Below are 24,955 nucleotides of genomic sequence, written 5' to 3' on the forward strand. Positions count from 1 at the left end.
GGTGGGAGTGAATGGGTGACGGGCACTGGGTGTTATTCTGTATGTTAGTAAATTGAACACCAATAAAAAATAAATTAAAAAAAAAAAGAATCCAACAACAAAAAAAAATCTTAGAAAAAATAAATAAAATTTGGAGGGGAGTAATTTTAAATTTATAGAAAAGTTGCAAAGATAATACAGAGAATTTCTGTATGCCCTTACCCAGTTGCCCTGAATGTTAGTATTTTTTATATTATGTGGTACATTTGTCATAATAAGAAATTAACATTGGTTAACCAAACCATAGACTTTAGTCAAATTTCACCAGTTTTTCTACCAATGTCTTTTTCTATTTCAGGATCCCGTCCAGGGTACCACTTTGCATGTGGTCATCATGTCTCTATCTGCCTTCCTTCTATTTGATTGATTTTTAAAATCTCCTTTCTCCCTTTTTCCCCTTGGACTGGCGGTTTTACATTCTATTTCTATTCTTTTAGAAGTTACCAACATACTGTGTTTCCTAGATATGAAGAAATTGTCACATGCATTGCTGTGGTAGTATAATTGGTACACCTGCTAAGGAAGGGAATATAAGGTACATATCTTTTCATCCAGCAGTTCCCCTCCAAGGACTTGAGGTCCTACAGATTTATATGCTTGTATATACATATGAAGTTATTCAGGGCATTATTGTTTATAATTGTTTAAAGGATAGCAATGAAGAAATTTTATAGCCTGATATGAACTGATGCCCAATATATTGTGAAATGGGTGCCTGGGAGAGGAAAATTCAGAAGAGTGTATTTCATTTGTTGTGGTAAATAGATTTCTTTATTACTCGCACTCCAGAGGATAGATTTGCTTTCTGGTTTGTGCTTTCACTGAAGTTCAGTCCATGAAGAATCTTATCTTTACACAGCAACTTCCAATTCTAACCCCACTTCATAGATAAGTCAGAGTCTTTGTCTCCAGTCCCCACGCAGGCTCAAGTTTCAGACACCTCCCTGCCCTCTGAGACAACCAATGAATTTTTCCTTTACTACCTGGTTCTGATAATGATTTTTCACACACTGCAACTACTCCACCACCTAGGATATGAATAGTAAAGAAAGAATAATACAGGAGCTTGGGGGATCCCTGGGTGGCGCAGTGGTTTGGCGCCTGCCTTTGGCCCAGGGCGCGATCCTGGAGACCCGGGATCGAATCCCACGTCGGGCTCCCTGCATGGAGCCTGCTTCTCCCTCTGCCTGTGTCTCTGCCTCTCTCTCTCTCTCTCTCTCTCTGTGTGACTATTGTAAATAAATAAAAATTTAAAAAAAAAATACAGGAGCTTGGCTTAATAGCCAACACATATAGTACTCAATAAATATTATCATTGTTAAGTTGCATTTCCTAATTTTCTGCCTGTTAGACTTGCTCTTGAAATTATCAAACTTTTCTTTACTCATACCTTTTTTAATGAACATAAAAACATCATATCCTGTTTAATATTATTTAAAATTATCAAATAAAGCAACTTTATTAAAATAATATAAAAGCAATGGTAATTCCCAGTTTGCTTTTAAAACTACACATATATTTGTTTCTTTCCTCTTTTTCCCCTAGGAAGATTCTGAGATACTGTCATCCCCCATAATAGGGTATTTGCTCTCTAGTTGAGAGACATTCATTCAGCTTGTTTTTAATTTTATATAGGTTTTTTTTTCCTCTGAGAATTCTGTAATATACATCTTCCTAAACATTTTTACTTTAGTAAATTATTCCATGCAGGTAAATTTCTAGGGGTGGGATCATTGTGCCAGAAGGTAGAAATTGTTTCACAGTTCACAAAACATAAGGTAATATATCTTCCTATACAATTTGCTGTATTATAGTGCTACTTTCCGTGCATGAGTATGCTGATTTTACCAAAACCTTGCAAACATCAAGAGTAATATTTTTAATACATTTGCTAATTATTAGGTGCAAAATGGCAACTTCTCATTGTGTTAATGTCCTTTTCTTTGATTACTAGTGAATGTAAACTAGATGTTTATGCAGCACACATTTCAGGTGTCTTTTATTATTTTAATGCATATTGCCAGACATTAATCTAAAAAATCCTTATTTAAGCTTTTGTACTCTGAAAAGGTTTTGGAGCTTCAACAAACTGAAAAAGGAAAGAAATTAAACTAGAAAGTGACTGTGTTTATAAACAAGCAGTCTTGAAACACAAGACCATTGTGGTAATTGGAATGGTCTGTATCCCAGAATGTTCTGCTTAATAGATGCCAAGCTCACCAACTAGCTGGGAAAAGACAGAGCAGTATGTTTACCCCCAAGGTGGTCAGATGAAGCAAATCTGAATTCCTAAGCTCCACAGTCACTGTCTGCCCAAAAACCTATCATGGCCCACACCATCTTAGTGTTTATGTTAAGGATTCGATTTTCCTGAAGTGTTACAGGATTCTTGCTTTAAAAAAAAAAAAAAAAAAAAAAACAAAGGACAGGCATCTACTAGGGTCTGAGAACATTTTCTCTCTTTATAAAATATATTTAATAATAAAACAGAAACACATGTTCTTTTTCCAAATACCACGTTAATTCAAAAAAGGCCTTTTCATTAGATGATACATACACAAGGGGTAAAGATTACAAAGGCAAAAAATTAAATTGTAAAGTATACAAAGATACTTAGGACCAGATCTTAACAGGGGTCGTAATCAGAGGTGCTTCCCTTCTGCTCGGTCTGTTTGCAGCCTAATATTCACGGGGAATACTGTCTAGGGAGAGCCTAAAGTGGCTTCATAATCTGTAACCACAAAGGGATGACTCAGATCTTTATCTTTTATAAACTGCACTCATAACTTGGTGCCTTACTCACTTTCCCAAAGTCTGAATGTGTTTGGTCCAATGATTTAAAACAAGTTGAAGGAATGTGTGTGTGTGTGTGTGTGTGTGTGTGTGTGTGTGTGTGTGTTCCCCACTACATTTTCTGAATAATGGTCTCTCAATGGCTATGAGCTGTTGAAATCAGTTAACCCTTATAACTTTATCTGCATTTAGGGATCCTTCTACCTTCTTGCCAAATAAAGTGGGGCCTGGTAACCAAGGAAAAGACAGCAGGATTCTTTGGGTTGGATTGGGAGGAGGCTCACAACAGAGCCAATGGACCTCAGACATACTGAACACAGATGCTGTCACTGCCACACATTTTCAGTGCTGGTGACTCACATATAAAACTTTAGTCTCCAAAGACTGAGTGTATTGCAAGCCCTCACATGAAAGCAAGTGCCTCCTCTCCTTCTCTTGGTGTCTTAGCCATCAGCCTCCCCTGGCTGGTTCAGTTACCGAGGAATGATAAATATATGAGGGGACCCCTAGCATGAAAGTTTCCTCTGCCCAGTTAGAGCTCAGCATAGCCTGTGATGAGTTATTTGACGTGTAGGGGGATATATTAAGTGATATACACAGCTCATGGTGCAGTAGCAGTATTTTCCAGGAGAATTACTCATGAAGCCCAGCTAGCTGCATGACCTGTTTTCAGTACAGGCCAGGATGAGTATTAGATATTTTCTAACAAAGATACCATTGCCCCCATAAGGACCCAATTACAAAGCACCTAATCACAAGAAGAAAGGCTATATACTCTCTCCAGCTGATAATCAGCTTAGTAGCTTCTAGCCCAGGGCTGTTTGTTTGTTTGTTTGTTTGTTTGTTTTTGAGATTCCATAACTAGGTTCATTGATATTCAAATATACAATAAAGTTTTCTTCTAAAAAATGATTCTGGGGGGATGCCTGGGTGGTTCAGTTTGTTAAGCATCTATCTGCCTTCAGCTCAGGTCATGATCCTAGGGACCTAGGATCGAGCTCTTCATAGGGCTCCGTGCTCAGTGGGGAGTCTGCTTCTCTTTCTCCCTCTGCCCCTCCCTCCACTTGTTCTCTCTCTCTCTCTCTCAAATAAATAAATATCTTTAAAAAATAAAAATAATTTTAAAAAATGATTCTGGAAATAATAAAAGTTAAATTGAATTATGGTGAAACAAAATCATATTTCTTGTTACAAAAAATGATTAAGAAGTTTCTTAAATGAATTGTCCAATGCCTTCCACTCTGCCTATAAAAAAATATAATTATTACATACTTGTTCTTATGTCTACGCAAAAATATTTCCTTTCATACTCTCAGGTCTACCTTTCCTGTAGGAAGTTTTCTGTGATGAATTCTGGACACACAGGTGGCCTTGTGAACTTTCCTCATGCACACCATTTCCCTGCTCCATCCAGTGTGTCAGTTGCCTCTTTTTTTTAGAGATTCTGTTTTTTCAGTGGCAATCATAGTATTCCCTATATCTTACAGGATAACTATTGCAGTGCCTAGAACAAGCCAGGGAGTGGGGTCCAAACAACAGAAGGACAGATGTTATAAATGTTTTTTCAAGTCCCCATCTTCTCTGGCTGTTCTGTTAGTGACTCTCCCAAATTCTGTGAAGTCTTAATGACTTACTGCTGTGAGTATTCTGGATCTTTGCTCAGTCTTACTTTCATATCCCTTGACTTTACCCAGCTTCACCTCCCTTGCGTGGCCCTCCTACTTGGCTGGTTAATCAATAGGGTTTCCCAAAACCAAAGAGAAAACAGGTAGAAGAAGGCAATGACAAAGTATTTGTGGTTTTCAGATACATATGCCAGTCAACTAGAAGGTGTTTTTAAATATCTTCTGGGCCCTGAGTTGTGTATAGTGAGTATTCAAAAAAAGTTAACCTCTTACTCTCAATAATTTAAAAGTAAATTATTCTTAGAGGGTCCTTCATTCATTTAATAAATATTTGCTGAGCCTCTGCTATGTGCCAAGCACTAGAGATGCATCTTTGAACAAAATAGGCCAAAATTCCTGACCTCATGGAGCTTATAATTCAGGATGGAGGATTGAGGAAATAGATAAGTAATAAGAATAATTCCTAAGCTATATAGTCGTAAGTAGGTAGGAAGTACTGTGGAAAGAATAAGAAAGTAAAACAAAGATAACAGGGAAGGGAGGTGAGAGGTGTCCCCACACCAAATGCAGTATTAAATGAGACCGGGCAGGCCTCACAGAGATGAGATTTGAACAGTGCCTCCAAGGAAATGACATAGTTATTCACACAGACATCTGAGAAAAAGAGTAGCTCTCCAAGTGATGGAGGGCCATGACTTACCATTTGAAATTTGTGGGTAGATTCTTTCGTCCTTCCTTTTCAGATGAAGAGACTGGATATACCAGCTGAATATCTGTTCTGGCTTAAAGTGACTTTCAGCTGAGGCAACTTTCAGACAGAATCCATTGTCTTTGTTCTACAGATTGGGAAAAGTAAGACACAGAAAGGGAAGGGAGGCTAGCTTCAGTAGACTTATGAGACTAAGCAACTGGGAGCAGGCCATTGTCTTTCAGATGAGCATGGGATAGCATGTCATCACACAACCTGTCTTCATTGGGCCTTAGAGGTTTCTTGTGAAGTAAATTGACTTCAGATATTTTCTTTGGTATGATGTTAAGTTGTCATTAGTTTCCCTATGCAATATTACAAACTTGTTATGATCCAAGTTAAACAAATTTCAGTGAAGAGAGAGAAACCATAGCATGAAGACCCTAGACATGACTAGGTCATTTCTTAATGGCCATTACCACACCATACATGCTTCAAATGCCCTGGAAATTATTTGGGATATTTTCTTGGAGGTCAAAGTGCCCATCTGGAAGGCCTGTGGGGAGTCTGCTTGTGATTATCTCAGCTGCCCCAGGAGGCATGGGGAGCCAGCCCTTCTCTGGTGTTTTCTCGTTATGTTGGCCAGATAGACAGCGACCATCTGCTTGGGTTCAACTAGAGGAGGGGAAGCAGAAATAGGACTTGCAAGTAGCAGGGCCAACACCTAGGAGCCATTTAGAAAGAGCCAACCATATTCCCTAAACCAGCTCAATCTAGTTTATGCACTTTGCAGACCCTGTAAAATAGAAGCACTCATAGATAAATTCACCTCATTTCCACCCATGGGTCCCTAATGTAGCCTTAACATTAAAAGCTTATTAAAACATTTATGTAACATTTGGAATCTCCAAATCCTTTGACAATTGTTTAATTGGCTAATTAATCTCTGCAGCTTCCCTGGGAAGCAAGTTGGTACTTTCATCCCTATACTAGAAATTACACACAAATGGGGTAAGTGGCTTACCTGAGGCTGTGGCATGAGTCAGGTCCCCAGTACCTTCACAGTATGTGAATCAGTATTCAGCCATGGCTCCACCAATATAAATCCCTTCACCTCTCTGAGCCTTAGTTTCTTCACCTATATGTGAGATATTAGTGATCTTTGCCTACCAATCCCAAAGAATGATTACGAAAATACAATGAGGCATACTGGAAGTGTGATAATACCAGTTATAACTAGGGAGTGGACTGAGACAGAAGGAATCAGCAACCTCATTATTTAATATTTAGGGAGTGCTATCGGTTTGGGGCCTGAGCAGAAAACATGAAGAGAGACAACCTGTGGCTGACCCTCTCACAAAACTAAGTCCTCTCCGTCATTTGACTCAGCTTAGATTAGAGTAGGGAAGAGAAGGAACACAAGAGTAGTAAACTAACAATTAAAAGAATGAGTAATGCTAGGAGGAGAAAAATGAAAGAGGTAAAATTGTGTATAACAATGCTACAAACTGCTGATCTTGGCATGAGAAGCATTGTCTGAACTCCAGCACTATGGCAGCAGGGATGGGAGAGCTGAAAATATGAGGGCAGACAATGCTTCCGATAGCTGGATTCCCCGCTCCAAACCATTGGTCTGTCCCAACTCTGGTAATGACCTTTCAAGGTCACATAGTCCTGCACTCTTTCCCTCCACACTACCACCTGCTCCCTCCTGCTGATGCTACACCAGTGCTTTAGAAAATGAGGCCAGTAAGTTGGTTGTCAGGATCCACACACTGGTGGACCACCTGATGATTGCAGCTGGTATTCCTTGAATCCTTCTCTCTCTGACCTTAGCTATAGCATCACTGATGAAGGCCAGGGTCTCTTATTGCCTACAGAAAGCAAGCCCCCCAGATACAAGCAACTGCAGGTACATTCAAGTTGCTAAAACTGGTTCTTTTTGTCATTCTCTCTGGAATTTTTCTTCATTCCATTTTTTTAAGTGGAAAGTTTAAGGAAATATAAAAACTGGAATAAGTATTAAGGGATAAATGCAAAAGAAAAGGTCCTAAGAATAAATAAAAACTCAGCAAGGTGAAGAACAGTGTTGTAGGACAGTGGACAAATAAATCATTACTAATCATGTTAATTTGGTTAGTTAACATGAATAGTAGTTGTTTTAGGTATGAACACATACATGAATACATACATGTAGATATATCCATGTGCACACACTTATACACACATGCAATGTTCTGAGACCTTTGCTGGTGGCCTCCTTATTCTAGCTTTAGTCCCTAGAAATTAGGCAGGATCAAGGGGGCACCTGGGTGGCTCACTTGGTTAAGTGTCTGCCTTCAGCTCAGGTCATGATTCCAGGGTCCTGGGACCAAGCCCCACATTGGGGTTCCTGCTCCTCTGGGTGTCTGCTTCTCCCTCTCCCTTTCTCTGCCACTCCCTCTGCTTATGCTCTCTCCCTCTCTCTGTCAAATAAATAAATAAAATCTTTTTTAAAAAAGATAGAAAGAAATTGAGACAATAAAAAAATTAATGCTTGAAAAATTCACTGTGCTAATGTGCTGAACGGTAGGTAGCCACTTCACACCTTGCTGTCCACACCCACAAATAACACATTTATGAGGCATGCTCTTGGTTGATAGAAGGCAGCTGATTTTGTTCCTCTGACACATTCATTGACTTATAAACTGGCAAAATTTTACTCCTTCATTGCTCCTAATACCATGCCTTCTCTATCTGTAAAGTGGGCTTATTAATAAACCCTGCTTCCTAGGGTTGTTTTGAGGTCATTAAAGTTATATCATTGACTGCTTACCGAATGCCCATTGTATGCTCAGTCCTGTTCAGGGCAACTGAGGCACAAAGAAAGCGAATCATAATCAAAAAGCCTTCAAGATGCTCATCCTCCCTTCTACTCCTGGAAATTTCTGCCAGACATCTGTCCCTTGAAGCCAACTCTGATATGCCATTCAGGCATCCATGTCCACACTGTGACTGTCTCACATCTTTTTCCCTTACCTGCCAGATTCTTCTTCTGGCCCCTTTAAGGCAAGCTCCCTGTCTCCTACCTTGAACAAGGAATGTCCCTGTGGTAGAAGACTGTGCCTTGGCTGCAAGACCCAAAGCTCCCCTCTTGGGGGGTACTTTCCCTCCTCTGCTGGCAGGTACTTGGTGCACAGCAAGTGCTCTGATTGCACCAGCTCTTTTCTGTGGCTGAGGGACCATACGTAGCAGACGTGGTCAGTGCCCTCATCCTGTACCACTGAGTCTAGAAGTCCACTTGGGTATCCATACTGTATCAACTTGAGAAGTCCTTCTGCTTGATCCCCCTTTGTGTTTGCTGTGTGTTCTTTCCTTATAGGAATTTGAGTAAAAGGGAAAGAAAGTAATTCAGAGGGAGGGATGGCAAGACTCAAGTACCAGAAATGCATACTGGTTTTAATCCTCAACTTCTCGTGACCTGCAAATATTGGGATTATCCAGGGCAGGTCTGGTATGGGAAAATAAGCCATAATAGTGGGAGTCCATGGGAAGCACAGAGTGGAAACCTTTAATCCACAAAGCTGGCCTATAGAAGAGACACCTTAGTTCAGGCCACCTTCTTCTCTTACCTGCGTCACTACAACTTTTCTTAATTGGTCTTCCTGCTGCCTGCCTCATTGTCTGCTGACTTATCCTCCATGTTGCTGTGTGATAGAAGTTATCTCTCCCTTCTCCAACCCATAACCATGGCTCTTTCTTACGGCAGTTACTGCTTTCTACCTGACGTCTGGAATCACGTAGCAGATGAGAAGAGAGTGAGATCATTGTGCTGCAGTGCCTCTCACCCCCCTGATTAGTAGACTTCATTCTTCTACAACCTGCCCAATCTGTACTAGTCTGTGAGATCAGCTGCTTATATTCAGGTCATGGCTCTGCCCTGTGCTAGCTGTCTGACCATGAGTAAGTTAACCTTTCAGTGTCCTCATCTGTAAAAAGAAGATAATGGAATCCCTTGGAACTACTGAGGATCAGATAAAGAGATACACAGACAATACTTGACATGTGGTTAGTACTCAACAAACATTAGCTGCTGTTGCTGCTACCACTACTGTTAGTCAGAAGATCACATCCTTCCTCATGGCTTCTGATGTTCTGTACTTGCTTATAAGGTTTGGCCCTTCCTATCCAGAAGAGTCTCATTCTTTGGTCATAGATATGAGTAGCTGCTATGCCTTACAGTGCTATGGAGATAGATGCTAATGTCTTAAAGTTTATTTTTCCCATTTTAAAACCAATACATGCTTGTTAAATAAATGTAGAAGAATATAAAAGGTACAATTCAGAAGGGAAAAAGAATACCCATTGTCATATTACCCAGAGTAATCACCTTAAATATTTTGTTGTATCTAGTTTCCTCACTAATATGTATTTTTGCATAATTTAGCTCATACTATATATTTAATTTTATATACTGACTTTTATATACTATTTAAAAATTTATCCCTGGGGTGCCTGGGTAGCTCAGCTGGCTAAGCTTCCAATTCTTGATTTTGGCTGAGGTTATGGTCTCAGTTTGTGAGATTGAACCCAGCATTGGACTCCATGCTCAGTGGGGAGCCTGCTGGAAATTCTCTCTCCCCCCTCTACCCCTCCCCCTACTCTTGTGTCCTTTCTCTTTCTCTCTCTCTAAAATAAATAAATAAATCTTTAAAAAAAATATTTCTTTGTATTTTTGCAAACATAATTAAAATTATCATGGCTGTATTATAAATTACATTATCATTCCCCATTGCTGGATATTGCCAGTTTTAAGTTCTTATAAATAAATCTGTTGTGATCACTTTGGTATATAAGGCCTTCTAAAAAGCATGTCAAGTGATTCAGCATAAACAGAATAAAATTCAGTATCAGGAATAAAATTACTATGTCAAAGGATATCCGTGACAGTTATATGAGAACCCGCTTTCTTCCCCTTTTTTGAAATTTGAGACATTTGGTTAACTTGAAGCTTCCATCATTCTACTTCTTTTCCAGTAGTTCTTCAACACTTATATATTTAAAAAATAAAATTAAGGGTGAGGAGGAGGCAGTCTGCAGAGGAATGGCCTGGTGTGGGCTGTCAGAACCTGAACAGGATGAATGAGGAAGGTATCTGTGTTTGAAGGGTGGCCTGGTGGTGAGGAAGGCATCACACAGAGAAGTGACCTGGCTGAGAGTATCATAGCGCAGAGTGACGCCCAGGCCTGCATGCATGGGGCCAGTCCAGCTCCGGGTGTCAGAACCAGTACAGGCCAAAAAGAGTGCCCACTCGGAGAAACGGTCTGGCATGAGGAATCAGAGCTTAGGGGTAGTGTAAGGAGGGCTTGCACTCACGGGGAGAAGGTAGCAGCTGATCTATAATCTTCAAAAGTCTCAAGATCATGAACGTCAAGGAAAGCCAAGGAGCTGTTCCGAATTTAAGAAGACTAAAGAAATGCAACTAAATGCAACTTGTAATTCTCACCTGGATTCTTTGGTTCTAAAAGACACTGAGACAATTGGTGAACCTTGGATAGGATTTGAGGGTAAGATGATAGTGATATATCAGTGTTAATTTCCTGACTTTAATGTTTGTATTGTGCATATAATAGGGCATCAGATGGGCAATTAACTCTCAAAGGGTTTAGGGAAAAAAATGTAAAATTATTTGTACCACACTTTCAATTTTTCTAAGTTGTGATTATTTCAAAATCTAAAAATTTTGATTAAATCAAAAAGGAAAGAAATAAAGCAGACTCAATAATTGCATGAAAACAGAAATAAATTAACCTAATTATATGTTAAATTCATAACGTAACCATGAAGAACAGATAATAATTTCAAGTTATTTTTGAAAACAGCTATGTTTTCTTTCCACAAAAGAATTACAAAAAAAAAAAAAAAAGTTTAAATTTTACTCTTAGGTTTGTTATAGTTTGATAATTGGTGTTACACTTTGAACCAGTCTTATGTATATTATAGGTAAGCAACTAAACATATTACTGTCATTAGGAACAAAGATTTTACTAAAAGAAACTAATTTAATATAAGTGAAAGAGGACTGAGTACTAAACAGTCTTTTGATGAGATTTCCCCCCCCCACACACACATATTTAGTAAATAATTCTATTTAATATGTTCCTGTACAATCTGTTCACGTTCTGTCAGAACTTAAGAAAAAATAGAATATTTTCTTCGTTCACTTTATCCAATTAGCCTAATTCTGGAAGACACATTTCCAGAAATACAAAAAAGCAAACTATACATCATTCTGAATTAGGATATAGATTTTTAAATTTCAAACAAAATACTAGGGATTGAATTCAGCAGCATATTAAGAGAATAATCTGTTTTGACCAAATAAGGTTTATCCAGGAAACACCAGACTATCTTAATCAGCAGATAAAAATGGGAAAAAGTCGCCAAAGTAAGAAAATTAAATAAGAATGCTCACTGTCAGTGTGCCTGGGTGCTTCAGTCAGTTAACCATCCAACTCTTGATTTCAAATCAGGTCATGATCTCAGGGTCCTGGGATCAAGCCCCACATTGGGCCCCAAGTTGGGCTCCATGCTCAGCAGGAAATCTGCTTGAAGATTCTCTCTCCCTTTCCTTCTCCCTATGCCCCTCCCCCTGCTGGCACACACACATGAGTGCACTTGCTCTCTCTTTCAAATAAGTAAATAAATCTTTAAAAAAAAAAAAAAAGAATGCTCACTGTCTTCAGTATTATGATACTGCATATTCCGGCTAATGAATAAAACATGCAGAAGTAAGACAGAGAAGAAAAAGAAAAAAATTGTTATTGATTATAAATAATTGCCAGGAAAATGTATAAAAATAAATTGAAAACTTACTGATATTTGGTGAGAATTTATTTATTTATTTATTTATTTATTTATTTATTTATTTAGGTGAGAATTTATAAAACAGAGTTAAAATACAAGTGACAGACTAGAAGAAAATAATGTTCAGTATCTATAATTGGCAGAAGATTAATATCCAGAATATAGCTAGACCTCCCACTAGTCAGTAATCAATAGGAAAAAGCCCATAGAAAAGTAGACAACAGATGTGAACAGGAAATTCACAAAATAAACACAGAAAGACAATAAATATATGGATTCTTTCATAATCAAGAATGTGAAAATAAAAGCAATAATAAGATAATATTTTTATCAAATTAGCAAATTTTTTCAAAGACAAATAATATGCATTACTGGAACAGGTAGAGAGACTGGCTTTGACATACACTGCCACTTGGAACATAAATTAGCACAACTTTTGTTGTTGTTATTATTGGTTTATTGGTGGTGGTGGTTTATTGAGATAATAATTTACATATTTACATCCATCAGATTTTACTCTTTGTATTTTACAGTTCTAACAAGTACATGCAGTCATGTAACCATCATCATAACCAAGATATTGAAGAGTTCCATCATACTAAGGAATTCCTTCATTCCTTTTGCAATCAAACCCTTTCTTCAATGCTCAGCCTCTTAAAGTCAGATTTTTGTTCCCGTATCGTGCCTTTCCGAGAATGTTATGTGAATGGAATCATACAATATGGAAGTTTTTCAGTTTGGTCTTTTTCAATTTGCATTTGAGATTCATCTATATTGTAGCATGATTGTAGTTCATGCCTTTTTATTAGTGGGTAGCATTCCATTGAATGAATGTACCCCTGTTTGTTTATCCACTCACCACTTAAAGGACATCTGGGTTGTTCCCAGTTTTTTGCAATTATGAATACAGCCACCATAAGCATTCATATACATGTTTTGCTGTGAACATGTCTTCATTTAGCTTTTATAAACACCTATGAATAGAGTTGCTGAATTTTATGCTAAGCTTTAATGAGAAACTGCCAAAGTGTTTTCCAAAATGGATGTATGATTTTGTATTAAATTTGAGCAATTCTGATAGGTGCATAGTGATTTTATTGCAGCTTTAATTGTATTTCCCAAATGACTTATAATGCTGAGCATCGTTTCACATGCCTGTTTGTCATCTTTGTATTGTCTAAGGTAAGGTGTCCATCTAAATTTTTTTCCCATTTTTAAAATGTTTTTTTCTTATTGCTGAGTTTTGAAAATTCTTTTTGTATCCCAAATACAAGTTCTTTTTCATGTATATGGTTTGAAAATCTTTCTTCCAAGTCCATGCTGTTTTGTCCTTCTCTTTTAAAGAGCAGAGGTTCTTAATTTTGATGAGGTCTAATTATATCAATTTTGAAAAATTTTATGGATTGTGCACTTTGTGATAGATCTAAAAAATCTTTGCCTAAGCCAAGATCACAAAAAATTTCTTCCATGTTTTCTTCTAGAAATTTTATAGTTTTATACTTTACATTAAGGTGTATGATACATTTTGAGTTAATTTTTATATATGGCATAATGTGTTTGTTTTTTTTTTTTTTTGTATGTGGTTCTATTGGGCTGAGTTGTGGCCTCCAAGAAGATATGTCCATGCCCTAATCTATAGAACCTATACACATTACTTAATGAGAAAAAATCGTGATTAAGAATCTTGAACATTTATCCTGTATTATTCAGGTGTACTCTAAGTACAATCTCATGTTTCCTTATAAGAGAAAAGCAGAAGGATTTTTGAAATACATAGAAATGGAGGAGACAATGTGACCACAGCAGCAGAGATTGGAGTAATGTGCCCACAGCCAGTTAATACTTACAGCCATGAGAAGCTGGAAAAGGCAAGGAATAGTTTCTCCCCTAGCGCCTTCAGAGGGCATGCAGCCCTGCTAACACTTTGATTTTGGACTTCTGATCTATAGAACTGAGCGGGAATACATTTTGGTTGTTTTAAGTCAGCTAGTTTTTGTAACTTTGTTACAGCGATCACAGGGCACTAATATAATAGCTATCCAATTCTTCCAGCACCATTTATTGGTAAAGCTCTTCTTTCTCCACTGAATTTTCTTCTCACCTTTTGTCAAAAACCATGATCATACATATGTATTAAATCTATTTCTGGACTCTCCTACTGGAACATTGATCTATATGTCTGTAATTTCTCTAATACTACTTTGTCATGATTGTTGTAGGTTTTGAAAGTAAGTAGTATGAATCCTCCAACTTTGCTCTTCTTTTTAAAAATGTTTTGGCTTTTCTAGTTTCCTTGCTTTTCTATATAAATTCTAGAGCCAGATTGTCAATTTCAAATGAAAATAGTGTGCTGGTACTTTAATTGGGATTGTATTTAATCTATAGATCAGTTTGGGAAAATTTGACATCTTACCAACTTTGAGTTCTCCAATCCATGAACATAGTATATCTTTCCATTTGTTTAGGTTATCTTTGATTTGTTTCATTTTGTAGTTTTCAGCACACAAACCTGGCACCTAAGTATTTCATGGTTTTTGTTGCTGTTATAGATGGTGCTTTTTTTAAAGAAAAAAAAAATCTACTTCACTTTCCAATTGTTTGTTGTATATAGCATTAGAATAGAGGGTGGTTTTTTGTTTCATTTTGTTTTGTTTTCATATAGTGGCCCTGTATCCTGTGATCTTACGAAACTAAACTTACTTATTAGTACTAGTGGGTTTTTTGTAGATTTGGGGGAGGAGGGCTTTCTATATAGACAATTTTATCATATGTGAATAGTGCTCTTTCTCCCTTTTTAATCTGTGAGCCTTTTTTTCTGGCCTTACTGCATTGTCTGAAATTTTCACTACACTATTGAAGAGCATAATTAAGTGATCTTCCTTGTTTTAGGTCTTTACTTTCTGCTTCATCTCAGAATCTCTCTCCTCCAGCAGTTTACTGCTGACCTTAGTTATTTGTTGCTTGCTAGCTTGGTGATGAGGAGTGGAGGTGTTCACATTTTCTGTTCTCAGTGATCCTGTCCCTCCTTCAGCAGTAAGGAATCTTTAATCATCTGGACCCAATCCTTTTTCTGTCCTGCATAGATATAGGGTTGCGGGTGTGTTGTTGTTGTTGTTGTTGTTGTTGTTGTTGTTTTTCCCTATTCCTTTTCCCCAGCTGCACTGTATCTTCCCCTGTGCCCTGAATGCTGCTCTTTTTTTTTCCTAAGCAGCTTAAGGCTTTGTTTTGTAGTAGAGAAAGGGTAGAAGCATCTGGGGCAGGGCTTTGTTCCTTTCCTAAAGTGGCAACTGTGCATCTCCCTTGGCCTCCACCACAAAGGAAGACCTCTTTCACCTCTTGTTCTGTTCCCAATATCACTTGAACAGTAAAGTCTATGAGAAAGAGTTTCCCAATGGGTTCAAACTCCTCTTTTGTCTATTGTTCCCAAAAGTTCTATACTCTCATGAAATTTGTTAACAATTTTAGCTGTTTGCCTGGTACCCAGCATCTACCCCAAGTAAACAAGAGTTCATTTTTCATGTCTGCTTGAAAGTACTTGTCTTCCTTTGAGTTTTAAACTAGTTGGTTTTGCAACGTCGGCTGTCTGATAAGTTCAAAAACTGTTCCTTTCTGCAGAGTTTTTACTCTCCCTTGATTTCTTTGGTCATTTTTGTGTAGGATAATGGTTTCTTTCTTGGAAGTTAAGTTTAGGTAATAAGCATTGTTTTGGTAGGAGAATGAGACATGTTGGAGAGATCATGTGAGACAGAAGATGCATCTGCTTTGGCCTTCTTGGTTACCAGGTGATGGTAGGGTGGTATATCAAAGAGACATGATGAAACTTGTGCCTAGCCCAGGGCAATCAAGAATGAAATAAGATTTTTTTCCTCCCTAACATTTTACCTCAGAAGAGTGACATAAAATAATAAGATTTAATAATTTGAATGTCCACCCATTTTTTTCTGTGCCCAGCCTGGACAAAGAGGTGTTCTTTAGTAGCAAGTAGGAAGAAGATGAGATTATTTGGCCCTTTCTCACTATTCAGCAAGAGGAGAGATGTGATGGCCTCATGAGTAGCTCTTGCTCCCTATTTGCAGTGTAAGCCAGAGTCTTATGATTAATGAGATGGGGCATTCACTCGTGCTTTTGAAAGATGGATCATTGTGAAAAGGCCCAACCCTGTTTGCTGCATTTCCTCCCTAAAAACAGTCTTGACAGAAGCTATGCGAGTCATCCTGTCTCCCATTAACAATGACCTCAACTGTTTGTTTTAAAGAGTTCACAACCCCAAAGCAAAATTTTCACATACAAAAACATAGCATCAACTAAACCTTTTGGGAAAGCTTCTCCTAAGCCCTCAGCCTGCGTTTCTGTTCATTAAATCAAATTAATCCCTTTATGGTAGGTGGGAACCTCCCATTAATGGCATTGATACAGTCTAAAAGGAAGAAGCCTGCAAGTGGCCACCTCTCCACATACCTCATGCATTCTAACTACAGCTCACCAAAGTGGAAAGTATGGCTAGCCAGAAGGAAATAGAAGAGACGATGCCATAGAGCCAGGGTTGAATGGCTGGGCAATCATAGCCAGAATCAGACACTGAAAAGGGGCTTGGGTTACCAAAGTGGTGTGTGGTAACAGTCACCAGAGAGGATACTCTAGAGCACATCCTGTGCTCCAGACACCAGTGATAATTCTCAGTAATATCAAGTGATGATATGAACAGAAATGACTTTAATTTTCTACAGCAGGAAGGATCTCTAGGGGGTAGCGGGCAAACGAGCATCAATGAAACCCCTTCTTGAGTGAGAATGAAGAGTTTTTATTTCAGGAGCTACCGAGAAACACCAATTTCCTCTTGAAGGCTTCCTATTAGGAAGTCCCATCCAGAAGTGCTAACAAGATTCACCATAGAGACTCTAAGAGAATTAATTCCTCCTCTTTCCCCATGTTCAGTGGATTATTATAACCAGAAAGGTGGGTTTGAGGTCTCAAACTGTCTTGCCTGAGTTCTCAAAACAAGTGACTATCTAACCTGCTCCTAAAATGGAGATTTTCACCTGTCTTGATTATCTTTTGCTACATTAACAAGCTACCCCCCAAATTCGGTACCTTTAGTCAAGAACTATTTTGTTTGCTCCTAATTCTATGGGTCAGTAATTTGACCAGGACTCAACTGGACAGTTCATCCGTCTGCTTTATGTGGTATCAGCTGGCATCTTTCAAGAGGTTGCTATCTGATGGAAGCTGAGGTTGGAGTACCAGGATGGCTTCACTCACATGTGTAGTATGTTGGCAGGGTTGACTAGGAGGTTGGAACCTGTCTCTGCCTCTCCACTTGGCTAACTTGGGCTTCTTTACATGGCAGCTGAATTCCAAGAATGAGTATTCCAAGTGGTGAAGCAGAAGCTATGATCTCTTAAGGCCCAGCCTGAGGAGGTCCACACCACCCACTCATCATATTCTTTTGGTAAAAACAAGGCCTGAGGCTATCTGAGATTTAAAGGGGGCGGAAACAGACTCCGCCTCTTGATGGGAGAGTAGAAAGGTTCTTTGCAAAGGACCATATGGGATGGGAACTATTGTTGCAGCCATCTTTTGAAACAGTCTACTACACCACCTCAGACTCCTCTTCCGTGCTCAAATTCTGCTCTGGTAGGAGCTGTTTTATATTTAACCTGAGCTTTATGTGCTACAATTAGTATTCATGCTTTCTTCCTCACTTTATAGTGGAGATGGAGAATATGGGAGTCCTTACCATCCATACATCCCTGAAAGGCTGATTATCCAATAGGCTTAAACCTTGCTTCTCTTCAATAGAATAGCATTTGTGAGGAAAAACTTGGAAGGAAACAAGATGCAAATTCTTGGTTCATCTTCCCCATTATTATCTAAGTCAAACGCATTTTTATTATTATTAAGTTGAAGATGTTTTATTATCCTCACAGGCATTTTCAGTTCCACTAATACGCTTGATACTGACATTTAATTTTTTTATTACTCTGTTTTTTTATTCCTTCTCAGTTCCAGCAACTCCAAGTCCTCTTTTATAGGGCTATTATTTCCTAGGTCTGTTCTATTCCTGTGTGTGTTAGAAACTTGGGTTTATCTCTGTGATATGTTAGTAATTAAAGGAAATCTCTACAGTGAGCAATAAAACAGCTTACCCTGCCCAAGAAACTGGAACTACAGAGAGGATTGAGAGTTGAATCAGGCAGAGACAAACAGCTGGTGGTTGAGAACAATCATCACATCCTTGGAAACCCCGTTTTTGCTCCTTACCTCTAGAAATGCTTCAGGTCCCCAGAGGGGAAAGACATCTACAAGGAAAGGCACCAACTGAGGCCAGACAGCCACCTTCAAGGCAGCACTCCTTTTGACACAGCATTCTTGAGCCAAAGGGAGAAATACCCTCAGCCTATTCCAAACCAGTAGAGCTTTTTTTTTTTCCACCTCAACACACCTAAGGGATTCCACACACTCCTATCAGTGTGGAGACTCATTACAGCAGTAAAGGGCTCTGTGATTTGGGAAAAGTCTACCACTGAGAATCACTGGGATAAAACTTTAAATAGACTAAGGTAACACTGGGTGGTAGAGAAAGCCAAAGCAAAGGAACAGGTAAACCAAACCAATATATCCCTTCTAAGTTCCTCACACAGCCCCTGGGGTTAACAAAACAAAACATCCAAAATCACATCGGTTTTGTAGTAATCCCACATTATGTTACCTGACCACATACTACATTTACAGTGAGCAGTGGGGAGTTGTATGATTAAGAATCATTCATAAGGCTGCCCATCACCTTCTAGTAACCTCACCATTTTGGTGCCTCATTAAAATCTCTATAAAACTGGCCTGTGGTGGGTATGGTAGGATGTTTTGTCTTATGCAGAATAAAGCTTGTATTTCTGTTATGGCTTTGCACTGTTTGGGGCACATGTGAAGCCTTCATCATCGACTTTCGTGACTAAGGAGGTGAAGGCATGAACACCGTGTATGGAAGTAACCGCGCCAGCCTTTGCCCTGACCTTGCACCAGACCTCTTGGAAGACTGGCCTTTCCCTGACAGGATGGCTCCAGCAGAAGAGGAAGGCTTCTTTGTCCACTCCAGCCTCTCACCTGAGAACACAGCCCATATAAAGATGAAGTTTGAGCTAGAAAGGGGCCCTGAGAAATCAATTAGCCCCCAAACTTCATTTTATAGATGAGGAAATTGAGTCCAGAAATAGGACTTTTTCCAGCATCACTTGTCACTACATCTGTAACTGAATCTCCGCCAGTGGGGCAAGTAAACTGGCCCATGGAGGCACAAGTCTTAAAGGTTGCAGGTGCCCAAGCATTGGCAAGGACTGAAGGCGTTTCAGGTGGAGGGAGGAGCATAAAACTGCTAACCCTTTACTGCCCAGATCTCACAGGAGGAAGCTTCGCCGCCTGGAGAGAGCGAGAGGTGGTGTTTTTGCCTTCTATTTGACTCAGCCTATGGTTCTCTTTCCTAATTGGCACCCTTGAATAAGTGCTAAGTGAGAACACTTTGCGGAGATGCTTTTGTAAACATCTCTTGGAACCCACTCATATCAAAGAATGTGTGGCTGAGTGGCCTTTCTGGGCTACAGGGTGTTCACCGGAGATGTGTGCGCGTTCTGCTGAGGCAACAGGACTCACTGCTGCAGACCTGTATCACCACCTTGCTGCTCCCCACCACCCACCAAAACCCCCCAGTCTCATTAGAGGTTCAAACGAAGCTCCCATGGGCACTGTCCCCAGAGAAGCAGCACCCGCTGACTTGTTAGATGAGGTATCGCCCCCTCTGGGATGGCTGCCAGAAAACTGCACAACTTTATGGAAATTGTAATGACTCTGGGGCCCTTTGGGAAAGGTACATGTCCTGGAAACACCTGGTCCCTTAGCTTTAAAATAGATGGCAGGTCAGGAGAGGAGAGAATTCATTCTATAAATATTTATTGGGTGTCTTTTACATGTCAGGAACTGTTCTAGGAAATGGGTATACAGTACATACAAAATATTATCATTATACACTGCTCTTTTAAATCTGTGGCAGCACATACCTTACTGCATGTCGATGTGCTCATTTTATGTAGCATTTATGGAAAGGTAATATGCCATCAAGAAAAAGTGATAGCATATTAATTGATTTAAATATGTTGGCCTGGATCCCCAACTAACTTATAGATTCCTTGAGGGTAGAGGTGTAGTATCTGCCCTTTTCTAATGCTAAGCAGTAGTCCTTATAGCATTTTACATGATGGCAAATGAGAGAAAATAAATTAAGGGTAGTCGATTAACTGCCTAAAAAGTAATATCTGGAGACAAACCAGAGAGAATAAGGAAGAGGCTGATAGCAAGCAAAGGCTTAGGACCCAAAAGAACAGCACACCCTGGAAATGGCAGCTACAGATACCCAGCAAAGGAAACTTAACTTTTCTTTTCTTTTTTCTTTCTTTTCTTTTTTTTTCTTTTCTTTTCTTTTCTTTTCTTTTCTTTTCTTTTTCTTTTCTTTTCTTTTCTTTTTTCTTTCTTTTCTTTCTTCTTTCTTTTTTCTTTCTTTCCTTTTGTTTTCTCTTTTCTTCTTTCTTTCTTTTTTCTTTCTTTCCTTTTCTTTCTTTTTTTCTTTCTTTCTTCTTTTCTTGTATGCCTGGTAATTGTGCATAGCTGGTTCATTGGTTGTATCATAATTGAATGTAAAGAGCAATAATATAAAAATGTTGTCACTGAAGACCAAAAGCACCATATACTTTAAGAAAGAGGGACTGCTTTAATTACGGCCATGGGTAATTATGTAAGAGCATATTCTAATGCCCAATATTGTATTTTCAGTGTATTCTTGATTTTAATATCCACGGTACAGGTTATAGCACTCATTCTCTAAGGTAGACATTAAGCCTTTGCTTCAGCAAACACTGCGATGATCAGAAATGGAACTAGAGCCCAGTTTTTAAGCAAGTCACTTGTTCCTTCCGGCCTAGGGTCTTTGGCTGAAGCACATATAACTTCCAATAGAGTAGGGTACTTGCACTCCCTATAAAGAGGGAAGGGTGCTAAAATGGAGAATTTTAGGGAGGTTCTGAAGACACCAGGCTGAGCTTTGCTTCTTTAGAAGCCTGAAAAATTAAGAAAGAAGGTTTTTGGGGGAACGAGGAACAGCAGGATAGGAACAGCTAAGGAGCTTTCCCTTATGGATTGCAGTCTATGCTCCCAACCAATGACATAAGAAACAACTGAGCGGGGCAGCCCCGGTGGCGCGGTTTAAGGCCGCCTGCAGCCTGGGGCGTGATCCTGGAGTCCTGGGATCGAGTCCCACATCGGGCACCCGGCAAGGAGCCTGCTTCTCCCTCTGCCTGTGTCTCTGCCTTTCTCTCTCTAGCTGTGTCTCTATGAATAAATAAAATTAAATTAAAAAGAAAAAAAAAAAACAAAACAACTGAGCAGACGAAAATAGTTCAAGCTACTTCAGGTAACAAAATTGTAACTTTTAACTCCTTGCCTCTGTGTTCATTTGACACAAAAGTTACCACAGAGGAAAAAGAGCTGTGGTTGCAAGGTTAAAATCCAGAGAAAAGGAGCTTCTGAATTCTTAGATAGTGACAATGGAAGATAGAAGATGCATACAGAGCTTTCCATCTGGGGGTGGTGAGGTGAAGGGTGCAGGCACCCCGGGCCTATTTCTTTCTGAGGTGCAGGACTGGGTCTTAGGATCTAGAAAAGGCTTAAGATGAGAACTGGCATCCCACTGGTTATTTTGTAACCTAATCATCCCTAAGTTGTTCCAGTTGGAAAGTATGAGATCTCAGAGCCAATAAGAAGATGGTATTTGTACCACAAAATGAAAATATACTTGAAAACATTTGTAAATTATAAAGCACAGTCTAAATACAAGTTATCACTCTCCTTCTAAAGGGTTCCAGGTATTTGAAACAAGTTCTAGTGATTTTCATTACATTTCTGTGATTTAGGAAGAGTGCAAGGAAGCATGATGGGGGTTTTCTTTTTTGTTTTGGGTTTTTTTTTTTTTTTTTAGATTTTATGTATTTATTCATGAGAGACACAGAGACATAAGCAGAAGGAGAAGCAGACTCCCTGTGGAAAGCTGGATGAAGAACTCAATCCCAGGACCCTGGGATCACGACCTGAACCAAAGGCAGACACTCCACCACTGAGCCACCCAGGCACCCATGATGGGGTTTTATGGTAGAAAGGGATGATCAAGATCATAAACATAAAGATTTTGATTCAGTGAGATAGTCCCTCTAGTGTTTCTGGTCAATGTTCATCTCAACTCTGGTCAGGCATTTCCATTCCTGAACATTCTGATAACTGCTAAATGGGAGAATAAATTGATACTCAATTCTGGAGGGCAGTTTTTGAGTGAATGGCAAAAGCTGTGATATAGGGAAGTATTGGGCATGGGGGGGGGGGGGGACCAAAGTATCTATCTGTAAGGGCTTCATTCACTTAGTATTACATATAGCCATTTAAATAGACACTATTGAGTCTTTTTAAATGAAGTTTATCTACAGGTGTTTACATGTAAAAGATGTCTGTGCTGTGTTAGTGGAGAAAAATCTACTTTTGAAAGTATGTCTGATGCACTCGATTTTTGGTGAGACAAAAGTCTCGAAGGCTAGATACCAAATTCTTGCCAACTGTTATTACTAGGAGATAAGATTATGGCTGATAGTTTGCCCATTATGCTTTTTTGAGTTAAGGAAGTTTTACCTGATTTTTTTTTTGCAAAAATCATATATATATATATTTTTTTAAAGATTTTATTTATTTATTTATGAGAGACACAGAAGGAGGCAGGCAGAGACATAGGCAGAGGGAGAAGCAGGCTCTATGCAGGGAGCCTGATGTGGGACTCGATCCTGGGTCCCCAGGATCACGCCCTGGGCTGAAGGCAGATGCTCAACCGCTGAGCCACCCAGGCATCCCCATATATATTTTTATAAGGAAAATACACAATAAAGTTATGTCATTTTGAGGAAAAAATATACCCAAAAGAAATAGAGCTCATCCTATTTTCACATACATACTCCTTACACCCTTTACTCCAGCACATTCCACTAATGAACAGCTCTCTTCTTTAGAAAATGTTTTTTGTTTTTGTTTTTGTTTTTGTATATGGAGAGCTTTCATTGGCTTCTGGGGGCTTAGTCACAAAGGTATTGAGGTCCCACTGTGCGCCTCTCAGTGTATTAAGCCTTGTGAATCTCAGACCTCAAGGAGTTGACTTTCTATTCTGGGATCTACAAACATAAAACATTTAGGTTTCTCTCGATATCAACATCTGGCTTACTGACATAATAAATATTCAGTTGTGAGGGACAAACAGTTGGAAGAATAGAAAAACATGTGATACAGTGCTTCCTGTGCCCCGTAAACAGTAAGTACAAACGGCGTTTGGAGGAGGGGTAAATCTCACAGGCTGATAGCGGAATTCAGGGTTTCCTAGAGGGGATGTGAGCTTATACAAATCTTGAAGGATAGTGGGAAAAGCAGGAGGACCTTGCATTCAACCTGACCCACATGAACTTTTGTAGATTTTCTTAATTCTATGGTTCTAAGATTCTTTTCTCTTATTTAGAGATTACAGAGTCAAGTAGGCCTAGATTCAAATTCTGACTTCCTTGCTAATTAACAGGGTGTTTTTTGAGCAGTTGCTTAGCTGCCCTGTGCCTCAATTTCCTTATATTTAAAGTGGGCATAATAGTATCTTCCTCCTAGAAGAACATTAAATGAGACAGTGCCAATAAAGCGTTTAATATTGTGTCTGGCTGACCTTCAGCTCTCAACAGATGTAACTTATTATGCTACTCCTCCCCCACCCCCACCCTAAATTTTCATCCAATAGTCTAATCTCCTATTTTCTAACTCTTGGCACAGTTTTGCCTCTCTTCCTCTTGTGTATGCCTTCTTGGTTGCTAGCTGCCCCATGGAGTCTATCTCATTGCCCTCGGCTACTACCTCTGTGATGACATGGTTGTTTGCCTACCTTCAGACCGCCAGCTTCAGGATAGCTCCTGCTTACTCGCAGCTTTCCCCTGTCTGTCCTATCCCAGCCTCTGTGTGTTCAGCCTCCTGGCTTGCCACCAAACACAGAACTTGCACAGGGAGCAGGAACCCATTTGTTTCCCTTCTCAAAGTCCTGATCAGAGCTCTGAACACAGGGGGCCCCCGGGACCAGAGGTTGCCTTCAGAGCTCCTTTGCCAAATTTAACTATCGCCAATACTGTCCTCGCTCCATGGCCTTTTCTCTTCCCAGCCCAGTTCTGTGTGTCAGAGGTGATGCCTGAGTAGCCCCAAGGCCATTTCTGGACTCCTGGCTGATTCTGATTCTTAACAGCAGCAGAAGTTCTTGCCGAGAGCAGAAGCTGAGCTAAGCCTTCAGCTGCTTTGCTCATTTGATGGACCTCGCACTTTGCTGCTTTTATGGACAAGGCTTTGCCAACTGGAGAAACAATGAGCCTCTTTAGCACCCCTGTCACTGCCATAAGGTAACCAGAGACAGAACGACTCCTTTCCAAAGGTGACTTTGCTGGCCAGAGCCTATCACCTCAGTCTGGGCTTCCTGACCACTTTTTACAATTCTTTGGATCAAATAGAGCACTCCGTGGCCTTTTCTGGTTATAGAGGTCTCATTGTTTAAGGGGCAGCACAGGCCTTTTGCAGGCGGATTTTGGCTTTGGGACGCTAGAGGGTTCAGCAAACGTTACTTCAGTGGAATATCCTTTTTTTTTTTTTTCTTACTTTCAGCATACAACAGTGAATCATAGAAAGAAATGTTCTTAGGTCATCTGGTCAGTCTCCTGGGTGCAGCCACAGGGTGTTTCCTTAGAATACGGTCTAGTCTCTGTCCAATCTCCATTTAAATCTCCCAGATGTTAGGGCGTCCTCATCTTTCACAGCAGCTCGAAGAACAAAACGAACTATGTTTGCCTGCAGCCTTCTTTCCCCTGCCTGCTGC

At 39.5% G+C, this 24,955-nt stretch overlaps 1 protein-coding gene across 9 annotated transcripts in view; it reads left to right on the forward strand.

Moving 5' to 3' along the window:
• The window catches only part of EXOC6B (exocyst complex component 6B), a 628,567-nt gene that overhangs the window by 574,329 nt on the left and 29,283 nt on the right, over positions 1 to 24,955 (forward strand). Inside the window, exon 21 of one of the 9 annotated variants that reach the window (XM_038561775.1) lies at positions 8,894 to 8,926. The exons of 7 other annotated variants lie outside the window; for them this stretch is intronic. In XM_038561775.1, the coding sequence (XP_038417703.1) occupies positions 8,894 to 8,911 (18 nt within the window). In that variant the 3' untranslated portion in view covers positions 8,912 to 8,926. Of the gene's footprint in view, positions 1 to 337; positions 422 to 8,893; positions 8,927 to 24,955 lie in introns of those variants that run through there. One more of the 9 variants, XM_038561772.1, reaches the window with a different exon arrangement.

This window comes from Canis lupus, chromosome 17 (genome assembly GCF_011100685.1).
Source record: "Canis lupus familiaris isolate Mischka breed German Shepherd chromosome 17, alternate assembly UU_Cfam_GSD_1.0, whole genome shotgun sequence".
NCBI classification, from domain to species: domain Eukaryota; kingdom Metazoa; phylum Chordata; class Mammalia; order Carnivora; family Canidae; genus Canis; species Canis lupus.